Source organism: Sprattus sprattus (genome assembly GCF_963457725.1).
Source record: "Sprattus sprattus genome assembly, chromosome: 19".
In the NCBI taxonomy this organism is placed as follows: domain Eukaryota; kingdom Metazoa; phylum Chordata; class Actinopteri; order Clupeiformes; family Clupeidae; genus Sprattus; species Sprattus sprattus.
Genome location: NC_137917.1, coordinates 9,510,526 through 9,536,758, shown reverse-complemented (window position 1 = coordinate 9,536,758; position 26,233 = coordinate 9,510,526). Strand labels below are relative to the sequence as shown.

The 26,233-nt window shown below is 42.0% G+C and overlaps 1 protein-coding gene across 2 annotated transcripts in view; it reads left to right on the top strand.

Annotated features, from left to right (window-relative positions):
* Nucleotides 1–14,381, top strand: part of me1 (malic enzyme 1, NADP(+)-dependent, cytosolic) — a 104,857-nt gene extending 90,476 nt beyond the window's left edge. Inside the window, exons 7-14 of one of the 2 annotated variants that reach the window (XM_080857924.1) lie at nucleotides 3,235–3,344; nucleotides 4,187–4,284; nucleotides 4,915–5,028; nucleotides 5,909–6,014; nucleotides 9,497–9,639; nucleotides 9,862–10,035; nucleotides 13,317–13,415; nucleotides 14,030–14,381. In XM_080857924.1, coding sequence (XP_080714050.1) covers nucleotides 3,235–3,344; nucleotides 4,187–4,284; nucleotides 4,915–5,028; nucleotides 5,909–6,014; nucleotides 9,497–9,639; nucleotides 9,862–10,035; nucleotides 13,317–13,415; nucleotides 14,030–14,197 — 1,012 coding nt within the window. In that variant the 3' untranslated portion in view covers nucleotides 14,198–14,381. The remainder of the gene's footprint in view (nucleotides 1–3,234; nucleotides 3,345–4,186; nucleotides 4,285–4,914; nucleotides 5,029–5,908; nucleotides 6,015–9,496; nucleotides 9,640–9,861; nucleotides 10,036–13,316; nucleotides 13,416–14,029) is intronic. The other variant, XM_080857925.1, reaches the window with a different exon arrangement.
* The last annotated feature ends 11,852 nt before the right edge of the window (nucleotides 14,382–26,233 follow it).

Genomic DNA, 26,233 nt, shown 5'->3' with positions numbered 1-26,233 from the left:
CAGCAAGTCTACTGACACACACACACACACACACACACACCCTCTCTCTTACACACCTGTAGGTCTGGCGGTCATGGGCACCACTCCATAACCCTCAATGTAAAGACTCATGAAAGCATTCCAGTTAAAGTAACATATGCAGTCTATTCATGTTCCTCTTGTGGTTTCACTCTGTAGCTTTTTATTAACATGTTGTTATCAGATGTGTTAGATGGAGTCCTGTGAAATGGTGTGAGACTGAAGGCGGTGGGGGAGATGGCTAAGGTTCATTTTGTAGGCAGCTACAGTGTCCTCCAACACTTTTTGCATTCAGTTATTTGTATGTTTTCATTCAGCACCTCTGTCAGACCACAGTAGCCCTGTATACACTGAGGGCCTTCCGTCCTGAAACCTAAGACCAGGAACTTTGCCCTGGGCTACGAGCACCAGCGCTAGGGCTCCTGATGCGTTTCCACCATGGGCCATGTAACCAATGACAACAACTGCAGCCATAGAGACACTTTAGGCTACCATGGACAGACAAACAAAATAGAGCAAAACAATTAACTACTAGCAAAACACAGTCTCAGACTGTCTGGCCTGTCAACTCATGGGAAATCTGGGTGCTACGTTTAGTCATTTATATCCACACTTGTTTACTTGGACACTTGTTTTCAAAGAAACTTACATTATTGTACAGATATATACAGTACATATCCATCAGTATGTGTGCTCCCTGGATATTATAAGACCCACCATCTACCTGTCATGAGTTGAATTTCAGGGCTTTCTGCTCTTATTTGAATCCTATAACCCCAGCTCAGCACATTTGCACGTACTGGATCATTATAGTCATAGGAACCAGAGCTCGGAGGTCTGTTGTAAAATGCTATGGTTGTAAACCTGATCTAATTATTGTAATATTGTTGAAAATTGACCTTACATTTTATTATTTGGTAATTGGAGCCGTTTGGGACAGATTAATGCTCAAGCCAATGGCATGTTCTTGGTCATCAAATCTATTAGCCAGTCTTTGGGTAATAGATCTGTAATGGGAAAGATTAAATTACTTCTGTGGGTGATCTGACTCCATTACTTTGTCCTCTGGCTTGTTTGCTTAAAGTTCCCTTGAGACCTCAGGGGCGCCCTAACGTTTAGGAATTAGACTTCAGTTTCCTCTGGCTCACTTCAGACTTTAGTTTTTTTTCCCCATGGGCAACTTGAAAAACATAATAACAGCACTGCCACATAGAGATGTTCATGAGTAAAACACACCTCAGTCAAATAATGACATGCCCACAATGTAGGTATGTAATTAAAGTGTCCCCTCAGTTATCTTCAGACATTGGTTGAAGGAATGCAGTAGCTTTTAAAGGGGTTGAAGTCTAATGTGCGCCGGAAAAGAAGGGTGTTGATTCTGTTGTGATGAGTCATTACTTTTATCACTTCAATCACTTTTATTTGCACTAAGAATGCACAAGCAGCTCCTGTAAGCCCATCTACCTAGATTCAACACATTTACCGCACCAACACACACATCCACATCCACTCACCCACATACAAACACACACACAAACACAAGCCCATCTGCCTAGATTCAACACATTTACCACACCAACAAACACATCCACATCCACTCACCCACATACACAAACAAACACACACACATCCACATCCACTCACCCACATACACACACAAACACACACATCCACTCACCCACATACACACACAAGCCCATCTGCCTAGATCCAACACATTTACTGCACCAACTGACAGTTCTACCACAGTCATAGCCCAAGCTCTTAGTGAAGCAAAACAACAAACCTCGAGACACAACTGATTCGGTTTTACACAGCCACCAATGGCTTCTTAATTTTGGACCTACTTTCCTAAGCATGTTCAGCTGTTGCTAGGCTTACTTAAACATTGCATCATAATTTAGAGAGAAGGTCAGCTTGTTATTGATGGGGATAGCTAGATAGATGGAACTATCTCCTCTTCTACTCTCTAACGACTAGCCTTTGTTCGTGGTTCATGGCTGTGACAGGACAAGGATTCTGTCACCAAAGTCAATGGCCAGTGAAGTGAGTTTCCTTGACAGGCTCTCTGAAGTGGTAGATTCACCCTTCGAGCCTGTAGACTTCTGTGCTGCAAGACGTCTACTGGTCAGTGCATAGTGGGAGAGTGGGATAAGCAGTGAAAGGGCCCCCTCTTCAGGATATTACAGGGGGCACAGATCTCAGATCAGTCCCAGACTACACAGAGGGTGTCAGTGTGACTGACAGCTGAAGGTTACCAGAAGTTTGCTTTACCCATATGGAAAATGTCAAACTTCATATCTGTTCATTTTTATGTAGTATACATTTAAACTATAACAGCGTGTGAGCACCCACACGTATGGCCTTTCATATACAGTAACATCAAAATTATAAGTTTTATAAATGACCTACCTTGCATGAAACAGGACATCTTGACATTTTAGTATGAAATGTATATACAAGCTCTTTACCGCAGATCTGTCATGCAAGTATTGTACATGACAAGTGTGATTCATCAATGTTCTCCAAGAACTTTTCCATTTGGGTTTCTGGCCACCCAAGTGGAGTTACTTGTGCATATGGAGAAACAGACTCTTACTTTTACTCACACATAGGCATAGTTACAAATATTCAACACAAACACACACACACACACACACACACACACACAAACACACACACACAGACACGCCACACCCATGGTTACACATAATGATTACGGAAATGTTTGCACACACACACACCACACACAAAAATGCACTCACACTTAATATTCAATCACAAACCAAATTCAGTGGTGAAGGAGGTTCCTGGCTTATCTGTGTGTTTGGCATGAAGGCATGTAGACCTTAGGTGTTCTGAATACTGATGCCGTTGATTGATTCACCTTTTGAAAAGCTTATACTCACTTAAAGCAGATATAGTGAATGTGTGAGTGAATGAGTGCTGGGTTTCATTTCCTTAGGATTGATTTTTTTCTGTGCTTACGTAACATTGAACAAAAAAAAACATTATCAAGTTATGTTTGTGAGGGGCTTCATCAAGCATGTTTTGCCTGCCCTGTGTAACCCAAAACCACACTGAGAGCCCATGAAAGCCAAAGAAAGCTGGGTCCTTCCAGAATCTTCTCCCCCTTACCTTTTCCACTGTCAATCTTGTGAATGCTTTCCATCTGTCACCGTGTTTCACTGTCATTCAACACTGTCCTTTTGGCAGGTATGGCATGGACTGTCTGATCCAGTTTGAAGACTTCGCCAACACCAATGCCTTCCGTCTCCTGAACAAATACCGCAATGAATACTGCACTTTCAACGACGACATCCAAGGTATCACTGTCATACCTAAACACACATACGTATGCACAATTTATATTGATACAGACACGCTACAGAGACGTGTCTACAAGTATGCTCACGGAAACACACATTTACTTGTATTGTCATGCAAACATGTGTACACAGACACACGCATGCACACACACACACACACACGCACACACGCACACGCCCACACGCACACACACACACGCACACACACACACACACACACACACACACACACACACACACACACACACACACACCTCCACACACACACATACACACACACACACACACACACACTTCTTCCTCCTCACATACAGTATGTGTCCAAATCTGCTGATTTGGATAAATGAGAGCTCAGGCTCAGCCGCACCATGTCTGCCACCAGCTCCTCGTCTGAATGAAATGAAAACAACATTCCTGGAGGAATTAAACCTAATTACAGTAGCCCCCAAATTGAAAGAGTCTAATTATAACCACATTTCTCCTCTCTTTCTCTGACTTTCTCTTGACTTTAAAGACTTGTATGCCATTGCAGATGATGGGACAAGCACATCAGACAAAATACCTACAAGAAAAAAACTAAATATCACATCATTCTGATAGTCAAAATACAGCAACACAGTACAGGAGGCTTATATAGAATACACTGCATTGGACCATGATATCATCTGTACATATGCAACACATTCATGATTCAGTTTGTGCTTTGCATTGTATGAATTGTATTTCACCGGATATAGTATAGTACCCGTTTGCACATGTGTACTCAGTCATAGCAGGGAGTCATTGGTGGACACTGATGCCTGTGACTGATGCCTGTGTTGTCCTCTAATTGCCCCCAGGCACAGCTGCTGTGGCCGTGGCTGGGCTCCTCGCTGCCCTCCGCATCACTAAGAGCAAAATGACAGACCACACCATTCTCTTTCAGGGAGCGGGGGAGGTAAGACTGTTAACCTAAGATGAATAGAATGTATATCATATAATAGCCTTAGGTTGTGTTGTAAATATTATATAATATATTGTATATAGTATGTATATATTATAATATATCTTCATATGTATAATATTTATCATATAAATAATTAAATTGGCAAACCTTTTCCTGTAACACATCAGGTTTATTGCCTGTAATAACAAGAGGAATAACCACCAACGATTGTTCCAATTTTCCATCTCCAATCAGAGTTGTTTTTACGGTCTGAAGGGTCACCTTAAGCTGCGTAATGCAACAGGTCATCCATAAACATTAGCCAATTACACCGAAATGAGCAAATAACCATTTGCACCAGGATACGACCTTAACAGTAACAGTAGTAATAAACCGAACCATTGCACCAGGTTTGCAGGTGATAACTGTTTCTGACGCAGTCAGTGGGCCTCTTGGATCAATATGTGTCAGTGCCAACAGTGGGTCAAGTCAATAAGGATTCAGGCCCACAGCTGCTCAGGTCAAAGAGTATACATGGTTGAAAAGATGTACAGAGAAACCTGTGACCTGTGTGATCATAAAGCAAACAAAAGGGGTTAACAATCCAACACCACCTTCTTTTCTCTCGGCACTTCCTCACAGGCTGCCATGGGCATAGCTGACCTGATCGCCATGGCGATGGAGAAGGAAGGACTTCCGAAGGATGAGTGCCTTAGAAAGATCTGGATGGTTGACTCCAAGGGCCTCATCGTCAAGGTAGTCCTGTGCTGATGTGGTGTGTGTCGGTGCTCCCCAGAGGAGGTCATGTAGCTGAGGAGGAGAAGTTGTTTCCCATGATCGGGCACCTGTAACTATTGGCCTTGATGAATGCACAGAACACATAAGATCATTCAACACATGTTATGGTACCAGCGTCGGGAGGAGGACTGGTCCTAAGTCAGGCTCATGGGGTAACATGTTCAGTCACGTGAGAGAAATCCAACTCTTCTGCAGATTGTGGGAGTAACTGTAGTGTGAAAGTGTTGTAAGCGTAAGTGTGTGAGAGAACTCCTTTGACCTCTATCGCCCTCTAGAGGCCACTGCCTCATTAGCCTCCTCTTTTGGGAGGGCTTTGCAGTTATTTCGCTGGAGAAGTGAGAGAAATGTGATGTGAGCGGACAGGTTGAGCTCTCTTTGTAGGCCAGTTCTGAGCGATCAGGGAGATTGTCTGTGCTTTGGCGTCGAGGCTGATGGCTTCTGTTAGACCTGAAAAGGCACTGAAGCATACTGTGTTGTAAACCAAAAAAGGATTTAATATGATGGAAAGAACCACAGCCTGTGTGACATAAAAAGGTGAAGACAAATAATGTAAACAAACCTAGACATGCCATGAAATAGTAAATGTGAATAGTGTACACATAATAAGAAATGATTAAAAGGATGTGTGAATGTAGCAAATTGTCATTATTTGTCATCAAAGATGTAGTAATTATGTAGTGTGGTTTACACATACAATCACTGCTTAAGTGTGCTGTCAGGCCAAGCTCACAGTTTAATCCCGTCCAGGGAACCTATGCCTACTACTGTAACACTAAGTTAGTCTCATGATTTCCTCTTTCTTTCTTTCCTTCTCTCCGTCTCTCTCTTTGTCTCTCAGGGCCGAGACAACCTGACCCATGAGAAGATGAAGTTTGCTCATGAGCACCCACAGATTAGGAAGCTGGAGGATGCGGTGAAGGATCTCAAGCCTACAGCTATTATAGGTAAGATCCATATAGCTCAACACACACTGACACAAACACATACAGAAACACCCATACACACTCAAAATGTTCACAGATAAACACACATACACACAAAAAACACTCATATACTCACACGCACACACCTACACACACTTTTCATACAGCAAAAAACACGTATGCATCACATACAAAAACATAAACACTTATCTGCACTCACACACACAGCAGAAAAAGCAATTCAGAATCAGAATCAGAATCAGAATTCTTTTTAATGGCCAAGTATATTCACACATACAGGAAATTGACTTTGTGTGGTTGGTGCATAAGACATGAGACATAACATAACAACAAAAAAGCATAAACAAGAACAATGGACAATTTGTTTTTGAGATATAATAATAAATAATAATAAATAATTGGGCATAGAAGGGCAAGTTAGTTTGAGTACGTAAACCCAGAGACAGTGTGATGCAGGTGGCTTGTTTGTGAGTCCAACTGCCGTGGGGAAAAAAATGTTCAGGTGGCGAGAGGTTTTGGTCTTAATAGCCTGGAACCTTCTGCCGGATGGGAGACACAGAAATAGGTGGTGACCGGGATGAGAAGGATCAGCGATGATCTTCCCTGCTCTCTTGCTGGTCCTTAAGTGAAACAGGTCTAGAAGAGACGGCAGGTCACAGCCGATGACCTTCTCGGCTGACCGAATGATCCGCTGCAGTCGGCTTTTATCCTTTGCAGTAGAGGCAGCGAACCAGATGGTAATTGAAGAGGTGAGGATGGATTCAATGATGGCTGTATAGAATTCCACCATCACTTTATTCGGCATGTTGAATCTTTTTAGCTGTCGAAGGAAGAACATCCTCTGCTGGGCCTTCTTGATTTTGGAGGTAATGTTCTCCGCCCACCTTAGGTCTTGTGCCATGACTGTTCCCAGGAATCTGAAAGACTCCACCATGTTAACTGGGGAGTCACACATGATGAGGGGGATGGTTGGGGCTGGGCTCCTCCTGAAATCTGCTACCATCTCTACAGTTTTTAAAGCGTTCAGCTCCAGGTGGTTCTGGGTGCACCAGAAAGCCAGGCTGTCGACTTCATTTCTGTAGGCGGCCTCATCCCCATTTGAGATTAATCCAATGAGGGTGGTGTCATCTGCAAATTTTATGAGTTTGACAGAGGGGTGGCTGGAGGTGCAGTTGTTGGTGTAGAGGGAGAAAAGTAAAGGAGAGAGCAAACAGCCTTGGGGGGCTCCAGTGCTGATGGTCCGAGGCTCCGAGACAAGCTTGCCCAGCCTCACTCGCTGCTTCCTGTCTGACAGGAAGTCAGTGATCCACCTGCAGGTGGGCTCAGGCACGTTCAGCTGTGTTAGCTTGTCTTGGAGGAGAGCTGGGGCGATGGTGTTAAATGCCGAGCTGAAATCAACAAACAGGATCCTGGCATAAGTGCCGGGGGAATCAAGGTGCTGGAGGATGTAGTGGAGTCCCATGTTGATTGCGTCATCAACAGACCTGTTGGCTCTGTAGGCAAACTGCAGTGGGTCAAGGAGATGGTTGGTGATGGCCTTGAGGTGGGTCAGCACGAGGCGCTCGAAGGTCTTCATTACCACAGAGGTCAGGGCGACTGGTCTGTAGTCATTAAGGCCTGTGATCCTCTGCTTTTTCGGAACGGGGATGATGGTGGATGTTTTAAAGCAGGCAGGTACCACATGTTCAGCCAGTGAGGTGTTAAAGATGTCCGTGAACACTGGAGACAGCTGGTCAGCACAGTGCCTTATTGTGGAGGGAGAGACAGCATCTGGTCCAGCTGCTTTGCGGGGGTTCTGTCTTTTTAACATCTTGTTTACATCCCTCTCCTGAATGGAGAGAGGTGTGATGGGGGGGAGAGGACTGACCATTTTGTTGGAGAGGGTGGTGTCTATGTCCAGGCAAGAATTATACACACACACACAGGTGAGCCCATGCATGTGTGATGCACTCGGTGTCATCATAGCTGTGTTGCAGCAAATGACTGCATAGTACATCAAATAGAAATCAAATACATTACATTTCCATATAGACGCCTTTATCCACTTTTACAGACTCCTGGTCTGTCATGCATTTTAATTGCACAACATGTAGGCTCTGAACTGATGTCTTTGTACCAAGTGCCTCTGTTTCAAGCCTGCTATCTGGGAGTCATTTACACTGTACCAGGTGGTCCGACACACACCCTGCTGAAGGTGGGAGATGTTGTGGAATGTCTTTGACGTGTGAAGAATTGCTTTGCCCTTGTGATTGACAAGGTGAGACAGAGAGAGAAACCCAGAGAAGAAGGAGAGGCAAGGGAGATGGCCATTCCCATTGACCCTTTAAGTTAAAGTCTGGGATCCATTTTAAGTTGTAATATTTGTGTTTAAGGCTGTGAATGGTTATATTTCAAATCTATTTTACCTTGGTTTTAATCTTTGCATCTAAGGGTGGTCGTGCTTTTACTGTACTTGGTCCTAAACTATGGACAAGTCTCCCATTAGATATAGATCTGCTGCCTGCATAGAGACTGTTTAAGCGTGAGTAAGAAAGTACTTTTACACACTTGCATTCCCTGGATTTATTTTAAATTGTATTTGAACTTGGCCCTGTTCTTTCTCATGATTTGTCTGAGGTTGTGTTTTTATTTTGTGCTTTTAGTTCAGTGTGAGGTTCTATGGGTTTGGTGAAGTCAGCTATTTGATCTGTGCTCTGTGTTGCCTGTCTGGTTTTGTTCCTGTTTTCCTTTCATAGGTAAAGCAGACTTTTTCTGTTGCCTTTGCCTTGCGCACCGTGGTCTCGAGTCGTCTCCTGCGAAACCTGACAGTTTTAGTCAAGAACCTCGTAGCTCTTAGCGAGTCGTTGCAGAGGCATACCTATGTATATTTTTAGAGCTACAGAGGGCCAGCAGTGTGTGATGTGGGCATTAACTGCACACGTGTTTAATCAAACACATCAAACGTTACGTGTTAGAGTGGCACTTGTTGTAATGATGCTCTAATGCACAATGGAGAGGACTGGGCAGCCCGATGATCAGACCTCAAAGGCAATGTAATGGGCTCAGGTGGTACAAGTGTGTGTGTGTGTATGTGTGTTTGTGTTTGTGTATGTGTATGTCTGTATGTCTGTGTTTGTGTGTGTGTATGTGTGTTTGTGTTTATTTGTGTGTATGTCTGTGTTTGTGTGTGTCTGTGTGTGTGTGTGTGTGTGTGTGTGTGTGTGTGTGTGTGTGTGTGTGTGTGTCTGTCTGCCTGTCTGTATGTCTGTGTTTGTGTTTGTGTTTGAGTTTGAGTGTGTATGTCTGTATGGCTGTGTGTGCATGTGCATGCGCGTGTGCGTGCGCGTGTGCGTGTGCGTGTGTGTGTGTGGGTGACTGTCTGTATGTCTGTGTTTATGTGTGTGCGTGTGTGTGTGTGTGTCTGTCTGTCTGTATTTCTCTGTATGTGTGTGTGAGTGTCTGTCTGTTTGTGTAATCGTGTGAATTGACTTGCCCTGTTGCAGGTGTGGCGGCCATTGCTGGAGCCTTCACGGAGCAGATCATCAGGGACATGGCATTATTTAACGAACGACCAATCATATTCGCTCTCAGCAACCCCACCAGCAAAGCAGAGTGCACTGCAGAGCAATGCTACACCATCACAGAGGTACTGCATCCATGTGTGTGTGTGTGTGTGTGTCTGTGGGCATGTGGGTGTAGGCACATGTTTGGGGGGGGGGGGGGGGGGGAGAATATGCTTATTTGAGTGTTGTTAGTGTAAACGTTTTGTAGGGTACTTGTAAATGTTCTATATGTGTTTATGTGTGTGTTAACTTGCATTCTTCAATCATTCCATCTCATGCACCTCAATTTTCCCATGTCAACTCAGGGCCGGGGCATCTTTGCCAGTGGAAGCCCATTTGACCCTGTGACCCTTCCCGATGGGCGGAAGTTCTACCCTGGTCAGGGCAACAACTCTTACGTGTTTCCCGGTGTGGCTTTGGGGGTCACGGCCTGTGCCGTCCGGCACATCACTGACGAGATCTTCCTCACCACTGCCGAGGTAAAACACTCTGCAAACCATCCCTTCACACACAGCCTCGAAAAACCACACACACACAGCCACACTTTGAACCATCACATGGCTTTAAATACTCAGCAAATGTGCTCTCGCTGTGTGTGATAAAAGCAAGATGTACTATATGAATACACACACACACACACTCTGACAAAACAATACAAAAACATACACACACATCAGTACATGCACTCGCATGAACATGCATGCACACACACACTCACACACATTCTGTGTCTCTTGGCTTTTCATTTCTTGTGTGCTCAGAGAGGTGTGTGCCATGTTCAGGTTCGACCCGATCAGCATTGTTATCAGGCACCCTTCCCACCCACTGTCCTGCTTTGTTTGAACAAGCCTATAGCTTTGTTTGAATGAGCATATGACGCACACTCACACAGACACACACTCACACAGATAGATATGCTGTACCCAACAACGCAAATAGTTTATGGCCCAGCTCGCTCTTTCTAATAAACACCTCATATAGCTCAAAACCACTATAGAATTTCCACTCCTTGGCTCGAAGGTTTTTAAATGCATGTCAGTGTTTTTCATTAACTTCATGCTCCACAGTCATATATCCAAGGAAACAGCTTCGCTTTCCCCAATAACAATCTATTTATCTTTCCCTGATGTTAGTGACTCATCACCTCATCTATATATCGGATTTAATTAATGATTACAGACACAGGTGAATAGTACCCAAATGTCCCAAAGGTCTCCTCTTATACTGCAGCTTGATTGTTGTTCCCCACTTGTTAGTCACTTTGTATAAAAGCTGGCATATGAGTTCATGTAAATGCAAATGTGAGACGCTGCAAGTTGCCCTGAATGTTAACTCCCTGATTTACCCGTGGATAAATATGCGTGTGCATGGCGTTGACCCGTGGGCGAGGATGACACAGAAGATAGTGGATGTTGGGTAGTATTTGTTAAAACGGAGATAATTAGTGTTTATAATGGGCAGCACCACCTCTCTTCAGGGGAGTCAGTGTGACCTTAATTGGCCAGAGATAGTTGTGTAGGAGGCGTACTAATCTGTGTGCTTGGGTGTGTATTTGTATTAGTGTATCTGTGTGTGTGTGTGTCTGTTTTTGTCTCTCTCTGTCTGTCTGTCTGTCTGTCTGTGTGTTTGTCAGTTCACAGCTGGCATTAAGATATAGAGTACATTTCATTGAAATGTGTTGTATTGCCTCTAAACTCATCCTGCACCAAGGAATGAAATGGTGTGTGTGTGAGTGTGTGTATGTGTGCGTTTTGTGTGTGTGTGTGTGTGTGTGTCTTTTTGTACATCCACACACAGCTGTGGTTCTGACAGAAACACGAACACACACATTCCCCTCTATTGAGAGCTTACTTCCTGCCCCCTAGGCTGGCTCTGTGGAATGATGCTCATCTTCTCTTATCAAAGGCAGCTCTCAAGGATCACTGAGTGTCTCATCACATTCAGATGCCAGTCTTTCTACCACCCGTCAGGCCAAACCATTGAGACAGATAGCATTTTCCCCTCCATTGGTGGCTCAACACTAAATATATCCGTCTTTCTGGTTGTCCTTATGTCTGTCCATCTGCCTGTCTGTCTCGGCATCATGAAGCTAATGTGATTATATAGCACTACCTCTTTACCCAGCCAGTAAAGCTTTTGTTCGTATATACAGTACATGCTAAACATGGGAAATGAAAACCCTTCCTGCATGTTTTATGAAATGATTTATGAGTGGTGGAGCCACTTAATTGTATTAGCTTTGATTGTCCAAAAATGGCAGAGCACAGATCAGTCTGCACTTTCCTTCATAGCCTTAAAGGCACCCAGTGCAACTTTCGAGGCTTAAAAATAAACATTCAATTTCTAGTCTTTTTTAAACGTAGTAAGTTTAAATAACTCCATACCATTCCATATCGACATTCAAGGAGCAAAGATGAGACGTTGTTGTGTGGTGAGAACTGATAGAAAATCGATAACAACAACAATCGCCGCCATTTTCTTTATTTTTTGTAACCTACAATAAATACAGCAGGCTTCCAGTCAATGGAAAAATGGCCTCTCCCCCCCGGCGATTGTTGTTGTTTACGATTTTCTATCAGTTCTCACCACACAATAACGTCTCATCTTTGCTCCTTGAATGACGATATGTAATGGTATGGAGTTATTGAAACTTACTACGTGTAAAAAAGACTAGAAATTGAATGTTTATTTTTCATTGAATGTTTACATAAAGTTGCACTGGGTGCCTTTAAAGGTTTAGTCCTTGGTTTTAATCCCAGAATTATAATCAGACTTTTTGTTAAATCGAGCACATTTTTTGTACACGGTCCTTGCTTTGTAAATCGAAAACAAACAAAGTGGCTCGGACTAAGCAATACACTATTCCAGCCCATCAACTATGTTGCTATAGGGGCGCTGTATTTGATTGGCTGTTCAAATATCGACCGTTTTTAATCTTTTAATCTAACCAGCGTTCAATAGCAATTACTTAGTTGCTCTTTATATTCTCTTTGGATTTTTCTGTTGACACTAATATTGATTTTAGATTGGCACGTGATAGATGAAGAGGAGCTGTCCTTTTTTGAAATTGGCTCTGTTCACACTGTGTGCTTTCCAGGAAGTTGAGTTGGAAGATGAGGTTGACCTTTATTGACAGAGGAAAACAAGTCATCTTCTGATGTGTGTAATAATGTGGAGAAGAGATGGAATCTGAATGTCTCACTTACACAGACTCAGAGATGAGAGAGGGGAGACCTGAGGCTGTGCTCTAAAGCCTGGGAGCTCCCCAGTAGTAATCTCCGCTCTGATCCAGGAAGGGAGCAAGGGTTTGAGACTGTTAAACAACATCAGTTCTCTTTATACCAACTCCCTCCCTCAAGTGCACAGTACCTGGTGTGTGTGAGAATTACACCCCGGCTTGTGAGCCGCAACATAAATTGGAGACAGACCACAGAGTATACAAAAATAGGGGTTTATTTTAATAACCCAAAAATACAGGATAAAATCATAAATGGCAAGCATCAAAAACCCATTGAATGCACCAGCATCAAAAACATGGTGACAATGCAAGGCCCTTTCTGAGGTCAATCAAGCAAGTTATGCCCATTCACCACCAAAAGGCTGTTGTGCTGCCACTGCAAAGGCAGTGGGGTTGTAGAGGGGCGTGTTAGGAGGTGTTAATGTTTTGTTCATCTCTTTATGGGTCTGTGTGTGCACCTGCATCTGTTTTTTTTTGTGCTAACATAGCATGATGTAATTTGTGGCCGGTTTCCTCTTGCAGACCATTGCTGACTTGGTGACAGAAAAGGACCTCTCTGAGGGAAGACTCTACCCCCCCCTCACCACGATCCGGGACGTGTCCTTCAAGATTGCCGTCAAGGTGACATGACACACACCTCTCCCATGTCTTATCTTTGCCTCCTTGTGACGAAGTGCTGTCACTACTGGCTGCTCTGACTGCCATAGCAACGAGCCTGACTATATGTCATTGCGATAAGGGTGCAGCAACTTGAGCTCTTGAGACGCATCCCTCTCTGGGTTTCTTGGCGACTGAGGAAACTCATTTAAGGTCTCTGAAAAAATGAAGCAGGTCTTTTGAACGGAGGCCCCAGGCTAACTCCACAGGAGAACACTGAGGAGGAACAGAGTTCCTTAAAGGTTATCTTTCAAGTAATGCTCATAGCTCATAAGGGGGGTTAGGAGGAGTTTACAGAGAAACCCTAGTGGCACGGTTCACAGTCGAACCTTTCAGCATCTTACAAAACATTTATGCTTGTTCCAACCAAGCCAAAGGGTACACAAATTAAAATATTCAATATAGACATGAATACACAATTCTGTGAAACACAACAATCACTACTCAGGTTTTTAATTTAAGTACCAGCCTAAATGGCCTGTGTGTTGCTGTTTATCATGTAGCACACATATTCATATCCTTTTGTGTATTTTGTGTGTGTGTGTGTGTCTGTGTGTGTCCCCTATGTTTGCACATAGATAGTAAAGCTTGCATACAAGCACAAGATGGCCACACTGCGCCCAGAGCCTGAAGATAAGGAGGCCCTGGTGCGGTCACTCATCTACAGCACTGACTACGAGGAGTTCGCAGTGGACTCGTACCGCTGGCCTGAGGACGCCATGGTCATCCAGAGCTGCAAGCTGTGACAGGCACAGTCAGGGGACTGGTCTGGAAGGAGAGGAGGAGGATGAAGAAGATGATTTTACTGTATCGATCATAGCACTGTTTTTACATGTTCTTGATGCTTTCTATGTCGTTGTGTGTTGCCCTCTGTCAACCCCAAAGGAAACTAAAGAGGTAAATTACTGAGTAAAGGTGTTTTTATTACCACTAAAATGTCTGAGTCTTGTGGAGGTGTGTGTGTTTTTTGTAGCTGTGTACAGCAGATAAACTCCTTCAGTTGTTAGCTCATTAAATCCTCTCACGTATCCAGTCAGAACAACATGGTTGAAAGATATAAAAGATAAGCGTTACAAGTTTAGGTCGGTGTCCAAATCAGAGATAGAGATATTTCCACACCAACACACACACATACACATTCATACAAATACACACTTTCTCTCTGTGTCTCTCTCTCACACACACACATACAAACTCCTATCTATCACACAAACAAACACACACACACACACACACACACACACACACACACACACACACAGACACACACACACACACAGTACATGAAAGAGACTGAGCATCACAGGATGGACGGCATACATGTGTCTTGGAACATTAAATTGCTCCACAGGCTCAAGTGAGATCACAGCAGTCTTAGTTATCAAAGAAAGGTTAATGCACCGGCAGGTAACCTCAAAGCACCAGACTCAACATCACCACCCAATCTTCCCTTATCCTTCCCCACCCCTCTCCTCTGGATCACTGGCTTCCCGCATAGCTTATACTCTCATAATAGCAGCGTTTGGGAATCCCTGTTTTGGATGACAAGATGGACAGTCTCATCTGGCCTTGTAATGCAATATGACATCCGCTGAACATGATGTTGTATAAAGGGGGCCATTATGTTGTCAAAAGCTGAAAGCACTTTCGCAAAGAGTCCCGATCCTTGTGGTGATGATGACGCACTATACAAGATCATCTTATAAAGGGGATGTCAGGTTTTTGTAACAGAACAAGGCTTTATATAATTCCATGTTATAGTTGTATCATGTGTGTGTATATATACCATGTTAGTGTATATACCACCACATATACAGTATGTACTGTATTAGAAGTTCCCTGGAGATGCCCTTCAACAACTGCTCTCGCAGTTGAGATTGTGACCTCACTATTGCTTTTAAAATTTTTGATCCAGTACCCAGAAGATCATTGGCAGTAGTAACGCACAGATACACAAATACACCCATACACACCCACCCACACACACGCACAATAAAACAATGGCCTAGGCAGTCAAAGATAAATCCAGTATTTCCATACTGGATGTTTTAAATTATACTTTGATATGAAAACCAAATCCTCTGGTTCTCCAGGGCATTAAGAGAGAGAGAGAGAGAATAGGCCACATGCTGGCACAGCTTCACCAACTTCAGCTTTCTTTAAAATGTTAGGCTTTTTAACTAAAAGTGTTACCGGGCTGCCTACACCTCTGGTTACAGTGGGGTATCAGTGGGGTGTGTGGATGTTCCTCCGATCCTCCGCCTGATTATTTATGATAATGTTGTCTCCCTGGGGAGTTCAGGCACCTGCGCTCTCTTATCGAGTCTGAGATCAGAAGCAAAGTTCAGCCACTGCTTCTTCACCCATCTGATATTTGGGGTTTTCAGATACTGAGGAGAACAGGCATCTACGTTGTCTACATCTGAACTGATTAAAAAACAAATGAAAGAAGCCCACAGTCCGCTCCTTCAGAACAGTAAGTCATGCAAATAAAAGCAGACAGCATAGTCTTTTGTAAAGGGTTCAGTCATATAGTGAAAGTCCTAAATTAAATTCCCTTATTTAAAAGCAGCTTGACAGTATATGTTTTGCCTTTTAACCTATAAAGGAAAAATAGGCTTCTCTTCCTTTGGGTGTTCCTTTTCATTTTGTTTATGTCAAGCACATTAAATAGCCTCTGTGTATGAAATGTGCTATATAAACAAACTTGCCTTTCCCTCTTTCCAATCCAATTTGAGAGATGCATTAGATGCATCAGTAAATACATCAGATGCATTAAGAAGCTCTCAGCTTTTAACTCATTCAGTAAAATTATTCTGTGAGTACAGTACAATACAGAGTGTATGATGGTACCGGCATTATTAGTGTTCATCAGTCATTTAATTCAATTTCAATCTTATTGATTTCTATAGCGCCAGGAACAATAGAAAATGGTCTGAAAGCGCTTTACAGAGCCCAAGGCCTGAACCCCTTAGAACAAGCACAAGCGACAGTGGCAAGGATGACTCAACTTTTAACCGGAATAAACGTACATGTGTACACTCATGCTTACTCAGAGAGTGTACAAGGTTTGTCGTGTCTTCTTCATACCATCTAGTTCTTCATACCACTTCTGAGTTTTCTGTGCCAGCTGATGGCCCAAGTGGCCCCACCCAACTAGGAATGTGTAATGAAGATGACAGAGGCGAGGACCAGGATGAGGTGATGCAGGTCAGTGATACAGAGCAGGACGACAAGTGACAGCCACTAAAGCGTTACGCCACAGATAGGGGGCATTTTGAGGAAGATGTTTCAGATGCTACGGTATAAAGTTTTATCTACTATGTGGTCTTGTAAATCTAGTGGTCCTTTCCGAAGAAATCAAGATAATCGTTGTTTTTCTGAAGGGTTTTTATTATAGATCAACAAAAGTGGGTATCAAACTGCCACGCAGCTGGCTTTGCTACTCTCCAAAATTGGATTGTGCATACAAGGATATTGTGCCGTGCGTTCTTGTCCCCTGTGTGAAGACCACTCAGGAGAAGAGGAAGAGGACTTTAAGTGTGAGCGGTGCCGGGCCATTTCGTGACCGCATAATGTCCAGGATGGCAAACGAAATATAATGTGTGTTTAATCATTGAAGTTTCTGTGTTGCTTTTCATCGTTTCTTTTGTTTTATATACATAATTGAAATAATCTATTCAAATATCATCTTGTAAATATTGTTAATAAATGACTTACAACTACATTATGTGGGATGTCTGTCATTGTTAAGATATCGGTAATCGTAAACACTAGTGCTCTCTATTATTATTATTTTCTAACAATTTATACGGTAAGACCTTTTTCCGCTGAGAGTCAAACAAGACTTAGTTAATTGTGTACACACCCGTCGCTTCTGAAATATGTAAGGTTGATTAATTAAACACTATTTATATTGATAACAAACATCTTTGTGTAGCGTTTCTTTTAGACACGGGTGCGGAAGTAGGAAACGCTACGATAGCTTTCACTAGGGGGGCCCGTCATAATATCTTGCACCTGGGCCCGTCGTTACCACGTTTTGCCACTGCCTGAGGCCCCGTCCACAAGGAGCCTGGTTTGCATGAATCCGGAAACAGGATCCAGTTCCACTTTTTATCACATCCACACGGAGCCATGTCAAGAAAAATCTGTGTCCACACGGAAACGCTGGAGCGGAGCAGAATGGTTGAACCCCCTGTAAAGACGTCATGGAGCATGCGCATAAAGTGACAGAAGACAGAAAATCACTGTTACCACAACTCTTAAACAGGACTAGTTAGAATTGCGTACTTCGCCATAACCCTTGTTTGTGTTAAGTTACCATTTTAAAACTTCCGTCTAGAATAAAAATGTTTTCAGGTCAGATTTGCTCATATAGGCTATCGCTGACACTTTTAAAAAACAGTTTTTGAACAATGGTCTGATGCAAATAGATTAAACTGTGGCTTGTTAATTTCATCCCTTTCCTAACCAGCTTCTTAACAACATCGATTTAGTTTATGCTGTTGCTGTTTAGCAGCTTGCACACTGCCCCGACTTTCGCCAACATTCTCCAACTAACGCCAACATTCTCCAACAGTCGGGGCAGTGTGTGCCGGCAGTTGGTGTTAGTTGGAGAATGTTGGCGAAAGTCGGCTACTGTCGGAAGAGTTCAACATGTTCAGTCGGATCGGGTAAAGTTGGAGAATGTCTGATCAGTGTAGAGCCGTTTCCAACGAACTCCAACATTCTGACAGCTCATTACCTTGACAACTAGGCTCAACTTGCGTGCATTACATCCTCAAGCTCTTTTGGATGTCGATGGTTATCAGCCAGTTTGTTAAAACAAAAACGATATCCTAGTCTATTTATAGATTAACGTTATCTATTAGCTTCCCCATACGAACGGTTTTCGAGACATATATTTGTCTATGTCAACGTCTACGACTTGTTTAACACTGCAAGAAAACGTGTCTCTAAATGTTAATATTAATGTTTACGGTGACACTTTACAGGAGTAAGGTAGACTGAGTACAGTTGATACACCCGAAATAACTTGCATGCGCAAGAATCCTGAGACGTGATTTTTAGCATAGGCTACTAACGTCCTTTTTGATCCCAGGAAATTTGAGCACCTAACCCATCTCCCGTACGGAGATATTGGCAAAAGTTTTTTTACCAGCTTAGATCCTGATTTTATCTTGTCCCTTCTACAATGAATATGTTATTAAACATCATCAACAAACGCAACTTACATCATTGCAAACGTTATTCTGTTCACTACAAATCTACATATTCCATGCTATCACGTCATGCAAGGTCATTGCATAATCTAGCGAAAAGCGTGAGGTGTTCAGCGGGTTACAGTTGAGACACACTGTATAGTTGATACAGCTTTATTGTGATAGCCTATGCTACCTCATAGTAGAAAGTAGCTTGGCCAGTCACCATAAATGGGTTTAAATGGGTGTCTCAACTGTACTAGGGTACCGTCTCAACTGTAGGGCCTACACCACAACAAAGTCTTCACCAAAAATAGATCACAGTGGTATATTATTAATTTTATAGCTAACACTGAGTACTGGGGTGTTTTCCAGACAAATATATTTAGTGTAGCAGTGTTTAGTTATGTGAAATTAAATACAATGTGAAAAATAGGCTTTGAAAATATTTAGTCACCCAAATCATTTTGCTGATTTGAATACCTGTAACTTCTCAATACTGAATAATCGCAACATATAATTAGACTGATTAGCTTGGTAAGCCTTCAATTTCATAGAAAGGTGAATCCAATTATTATAAAAAGTATGTAAGGTTGCAAGTTCTCTTTGAATCTCCTCTAAAGAGTGGCATCATGGGGGCCTCAAAACAACTGTCAAATGATCTCAAAACAACAATTCTTTAGCTTTGGGATGACTTGAAGCAGACTGGAGATGTTCTGTAAGGAGGAATGGTCCAAAATACGTTCATCCAGAAAACAGACACTCATCAGAGGCAATAGGAAGCGTCTAGAGGCTGTAATTTTTTATTTTTTTTATTTTACAAAAGGAGGCTGTAGTAAATATTGATGTGCCCAAATGTATATGGCATATTTTCTATTTATCCAATAAACCTTATTTAACTGCTGAAATAGAACTTTGTCCATGAAGTATTATATAGGCTATATGACAAAGAAGTTGTTGATCCAAACGCCCAACAATTAATACATTAAAAAAATGGAAATTATTAATGGGTGCCCAAACTTTTTCATACAACTGTATACTAGTCTCTTGTTTTATACAAATTACTTGTTTTCCAAATATGTTTTGACAAGCAAACGTTCAGTATCAACCTCATCCATCTTAAAATAATGTTACACACAATTAAAAAAATAGGAAGCTAGTTGGAAAAAGTCTGTTACTGTCTGAGCAGTGTGGAGCTGGCAGTTGGTATACTGGACATTCTAAAGACAGGTAGACTACCAACTACTGCCAACAACTGCCAACTTTAGAATGTTGGTGATAGTTAGAGAATGTCGGCGTTTGTTGGGGCAGTGTGCAAGCTGCTTTATGAAGTGACGCAGCAGGGTTAATAAGGGTTCAGGCGGATTTACTAGCGCGTTCGAATCTACCCACTCTGGAGACCGGATTCAAAAGGTTGTGGATTCAGTCACCCAATCCGTCGGGTTCGTTTGGACGCGAGACCGATCCATCCAACATTTCTTTCCGGATTCAGGCAATCCAGGCTCTGTGTGAACGGGCCCTGAGATGAGGGTTGGTGAAGACACCTATGGCCTTACACCTCTCTTGGACACAACCAGAGACCCTTAAGCCTAGTTTACACGGAGTCGAGTTTTACTGCGTCAGAGCTGAAACTAATACAGATATCCCTATCATTTAGACGAACACTTTCTATCTGCACATGGTATCTGCAACGATTCGAATCGGGAGTAAAAATTGAGTCGATTTGAATCGGTACAGGGGCTGGTGTTCGTGTGCACGGATTCAAGCAACCTGATGACGTCATTGTCCCACGTGATTGCATCGTGATATCCAACCAATATATGTATATAACACTTGTTGTCTCTCTACATCTCACTCATGGTATGTCTCGAACTCACTCTCATTAATCCAGCCTACTGATTTTTGTTTAGCCTCCTATCTTGATCTAATTATTTTTATTCAGATGTTACATAACTTTCATGACCACAAATATAAATTGGCCAGGGATTTAATTCGCTTTTTTGTTCATAAATTAATGTAGAATGGTCGGAGCAAAGCCTCATGGGAAATGGGATGAAGGCTATGCGGTTAGGCTACACGTTGCTAATTGTAGCTTGTCTACTGGCTGTTCTCAATCGGATGGGTTCGTCTTTACGCAAATCTCTTGTTACCAGGCTCCGTCCTTACGCAATTAAAAGATTCGATGTGTGTGAAAAATGAACCCGGTTCCGTGAATCTAGTCTCCGTGTAAACTTGGCTTCACATTCTAACCCAAATCTAATTAAGAGGCAACACATACAAATGAACATGATTAGTTGATTAACAAGATTAATTGGATTATTGTCAATCATTACCTCTGATCTTCAAATTCTGATAAGCAACTCCTTTAAATCCCCGGTTTCAATCTTTCTTGACTTGAACACAAATCATTGGTATAAGGTCAGAATCAATTTTGCTTACATTTATTAACCTCCCTCCCTCCCCATGAAGATGCCACACTTGTGAAGAAAGGCGAAACCCATGTTTTCCAAGGTAAAACCACCATGTCTTCAGCCTTGAGTGAACCTAAGTATAAGCAGAAGCATAAATTATATGATAACACTCCCAGCAAAACTCCCAGGAGTAAGGCAAGGAGTGTGGGGTGTTTTGATGGTGCTGTTTTGAATTCAAATTGATCTCCTCTGTTCCTCTTTTGACACCATGGTAGTTGTTTCTCTCACTACAAGGATCTCCCTCCAACCATGAGAGGTCAGAGGAAAAGGTTACCAACCCACCCAAGTGCTCTCCAGAGTCCTAAATTCTGAAAAACATCTAGAGAAATAATTAATCCTAGGCAAAAGGTGAAGACAAGTGAGCCCAACAGTGTTTTCCATTCCCTGAAGACCACATTCATCATTACCCTTAGCCAATGTGTCTTTGTCTTGTTCACTGTGTCCAGTCATTTTAATAACAGTGCACTTACAAGAAGTTCAATGTGTCAGTGTGTCAAAGAGTTTGATAATTTCAGCCTTATGGGCAAACAGGGCTCCAGCAGTTGTGGTAAAATTACAGCTCTTCTATACTGGACCCCGAGTTGAATGGTATATGCGTAAGCACTGACGGTATAGATATTGACAGGAACATCAGATTGTGAAGCAATTTTCAAATCGATTCTCTGTCACCAAGTCAAAATTGCTCCCCAGGCTTTTACCACTGGTGGACCTGTTATGTAGGACATCTGTTATCTCTAATTCATGTATTTTTTTTATCATTCCCAATTGTGGCCATAGCAATATGGATGCTCAAAGGAACCGTATTACTTGAATCCTGACAGGCCATTGCAAATGACTGGACTCCTCGGTTTCATTTACACAAGTTCTAAATTCAAATCTAAAAGCATAAGATCCTCTTTCATACACCCTTTTTCACGGTTGAACCTCCATAACTGTTGGTATTTTTCTAATACTAAAGAAGAAGAGACTCAGTCTAAGAATGATCAATCAGGAAACAGGCTTTATTCTTGCAATGATAACTGAGTCAACTAATAGACCCAACCCTACATGAATATGTAGCTACTCTGATACCAAACCTGCCACAATTTTGTGTCACAGGGAAAGTTGTTAATTAAAGGATCCAGCCATGAGGCAATGTTTCAGAGGCCTGTATCATGGGGGTCGGGGTATAAGGAATACAGTGACATTCTGACATGACCTGAGAGGAAAGGTCTAATTAAGAGGCAACAAATACAAATTAATATAACATTCATTGGATTATTGATTATTGTCAATCATTATTAACTCATCTTTAATCCTGCTTCGCAACTCCTTTAGATTCAACATGCTCTGATTGAGCACCTGTGATGTGAAGAAACCATGCCTTCATCTCTGTTTGCTGAGCATCAAAGAGAGTCATCTGCATTCACCTCCAGAAAATCTCTTTTTCAATCTGCTTCATCTCTTCAGACAGCAGCTGTTTGATCTAGTTTATTTAGTTGGATGAATTGTTGCCTTATAAGCCAAACTGATGTTTGGCCCTCAGTTCACGTGACAGTTTATTTCTTTTCTTTTTAGATCAGGTGTAATTCTCTGAAGTGCCTCATTTTCCAGTGGTGGGGAAAACAGAAGCCAAAATGGCTGTGGTTGCATCATTTAAGTGGGTGCAGCCCCTTTAGTAAGTGACCACAAGTGAAGTGCCCTAAGAATTACAATCACCAATCAATTAAGACTTGACAAATCAGGGTAAGTACCTGTTAGGTAAGGCGAAGCAAAAAAATAAGTACTGAGGAGGTAAACGGTATGATTGTTAATTTCCCTCGGCATTCCTTAATTTCCCTCGGGATTAGTAAAGTATCCATCTATCTATCTATCTATCTGTCTTGTGTATGCAAGTGGTTATTACCGGGTAATTTACAAACATTTTACAAATAATAAGAGTAAATGTTTTTTCACCTGTTTTTGTAAAAATTGGACTAATTATATGTTACTTCAAAATTACTTAAAAGGAGCATACAATGTACTTACCAGGGCCTCGTTTCCCGAACGCGCACTTAGCCTAAAAAGCACTTGAAATCGTTCGTAAGCGGAATCCTACGTTGCAGACGGGTTTCCCAACGCGGCACTTAGCTTAAGTGTATCTTTCGTTGAGAAGAATTCTACGTGTGGTCAGGACCAGTAGTAACTTCACACTTAGCGATTTAATCCACCAGGTGCGTCGTTCGACCGTCGTTCGGAAGAAAGGGGAATTTAAAAAAAAAACATGGCTACTTGAAGCGAGGAATATTTTACATTAATAAAGCTATCTACACAACTTTTTATATGTTTATAGTGACTCGGTTTGATCTGTGCTACGCGACCAATGGAGAGTATGTAGGTCTTAACTGAAGCTTTCAAACAGTAGTTTTATGGCACAATTAGCGCTTATGCCACCACTCCATTGGCTTATATGGTAGCTTTCTAGCTAGATGGTTGTATACATATATATTTGCAACCATGTTCTTCATTGAAACTTTTTTTAAATCGCTAATTTCATAGCTCATACAGTCACGCATGACGTACGCTTCTACCCCCTCGACACCTTATCCAGGGGTGTCGTTCGGCCTATTGTAGAAGAAATCCAATTGGGAAACGAGGCCCAGATAGTTAAAGGAAAGTGGAGGGTACTAGGCTACACTTACAGTACACTATACTTCACAGGAAGGTAAATGGTTCTAAGCTGTATATATGTACAGCCCATACAGCCTTCACTACACTGTACTTCAGAGACGTTACAGGAAGGTACAGGGCACTAAACTGTACCTACACTATACTTAGCAGGGCCTCGTTTCCCGATAACGACGTATCTTAACGGCCTACGTGGATTTTCGCGACATCGTACACTAAGTAACACTTTCTATTTACGTGCGTTTCCCAACCATCAACTTAAAGTCAGGTGCACGAGCGCAACGTGCACGAGTTCTTAAGTAGCTCTTAGGAGCTGTTTATGTCAGGTTAACCTGTTTACGTTAATTGCTGTGAAATGAGCTAGCCTATGCGTGCATCGAACGTGCAATGTGCACTGAATTCGGGGCGGGGATAGTAACGCCATCTCCAGCAGAGTAGCCTATTTAAACTGTGTTCCCATTGTAAGGACATTTATTACGATCTGTCTGAGAGTGGGCTGTCAAAGCTAGCATCATCGAAGTCATACAGTACAGTAGGCTACATACATTCAATAAAATTAACCTACATTTGAGTCCAACTGCATGACCATTCTTACCCTACACTTACCCTTACAATAAAGAAGTGATCCTATTTCAACCATAACTTCATTTTAAATAATGTCTTTCTTTATGACATGTAGTTTATAGTTTAGACAGCAACGTTGACATCTACAGTATATTCAACTGCATCCACTACATAATCTCAAACTTTATTTGTTGGTAACTCTCCAAAAAGGCTACCATTAACACATTTCTTAATGAAAAGGAAACATGCATCACAATAATACTTCAGTGTAACCTGTACCTATGTGGAGTGCAAATATGTCTTGCCATTACACTACCCAACAGTTCTACGTCTGCTAACACTACAGAATGCATAATTCCTACGGGCACTGCACTAGTTTTGTATAGCCTAATCTTTATTTTCAAATACTCAATATTCTTTATTTCTATTTTGATGGGAATAGGCAGGTGAAACAATGACATTCTCATGATGTGCTATACACAGAAACATCGTTTGGATTTCTTCTACAATAGGCCGAACGACACCCCTGGATAAGGTGTCGAGGGGGTTGAAGCGTACGTCATGCGTGACTGTATGAGCTATGAAATTAGCGATTTAAGAAAAGTTTCAATGAAGAACATGGTTGCAAATATATATGTATACAACCATCTAGATAGAAAGCTACCATATAAGCCAATGGAGTGGTGGCATAAGCGCTAATTGTGCCATAAAACTACTGTTTGAAAGCTTCAGTTAAGACCTACATACTCTCCATTGGTCGCGTAGCACATTTCAGATCAAACCGAGTCATTATAAACATATAAAAAGTTGTGTAGATAGCTTTATTAATGTAAAATATGCCTCGCTTCAAATAGCCATGTTTTTTTTAAAAATTCCCCTTTCTTCCGAACGACGGTCGAACGACGCCCCTGGTGGATTAAATCGCTAAGTGTGAAGTTACTACTGGTCCTGACCACACGTAGAATTCTTCTCAACGAAAGATACACTTAAGCTAAGTGCCGCGTTGGGAAACCCGTCTGCAACGTAGGATTCCTCTTACGAACGATTTCAAGTGCTTTTTAGGCTAAGTGCGCGTTCGGGAAACGAGGCCCAGATAGTTACAGGCCTACATTTAGAAAACAGTGAAATCAAAAACATTCATAATTCCCTTATTTGTTGTTTATGTTGTTTATAAATTACCCAGTAATTACCACTTACAACAAACGTATCAGGGCCTCGTTTCCCGATAACGACGTATCTTAACGGCCTACGTGGATTTTCGCGACATCGTAGACTAAGTAACACTTTCTATTTACGTGCGTTTCCCAACCATCAACTTAAAGTCAGGTGCACGAGCGCAACGTTCTTAAGTAGCTCTTAGGAGCTGTTTACGTCAGGTTAACCTGTTTACGTTAATTGCTGTGAAATTAGTTAGCCTATGCGTGCATCGAACGTGCACTGTGCACTGAATTCGGGGCGGGATAGTAACGCCATCTCCTGCACAGTATTTAAACTGTGTTCCCATTGTAAGGACATTTATTACGATCTGTCTGAGAGTGGGCTGTCAAAGCTAGCATCATCGAAGTCATACAGTACAGTAGGCTACATACATTCAATACAATTAACCTACATTTGAGTCCAACTGCATGACCATTCTTACCCTACACTTACCCTTACAATAAAGAAGTGATCCTATTTCAACCATAACTTCATTTTAAATAATGTCTTTCTTTATGACATTTAGTTTATAGTTTAGACAGCAACGTTGACATCTACAGTATATTCAACTGCATCCACTACATAATCTCAAACTTTATTTGTTGGTAACTCTCCAAAAAGGCTACCATAAACACATTTCTTAATGAAAAGGAAACATGCATCACAATAATACTTCAGTGTAACCTGTACCTATGTGGAG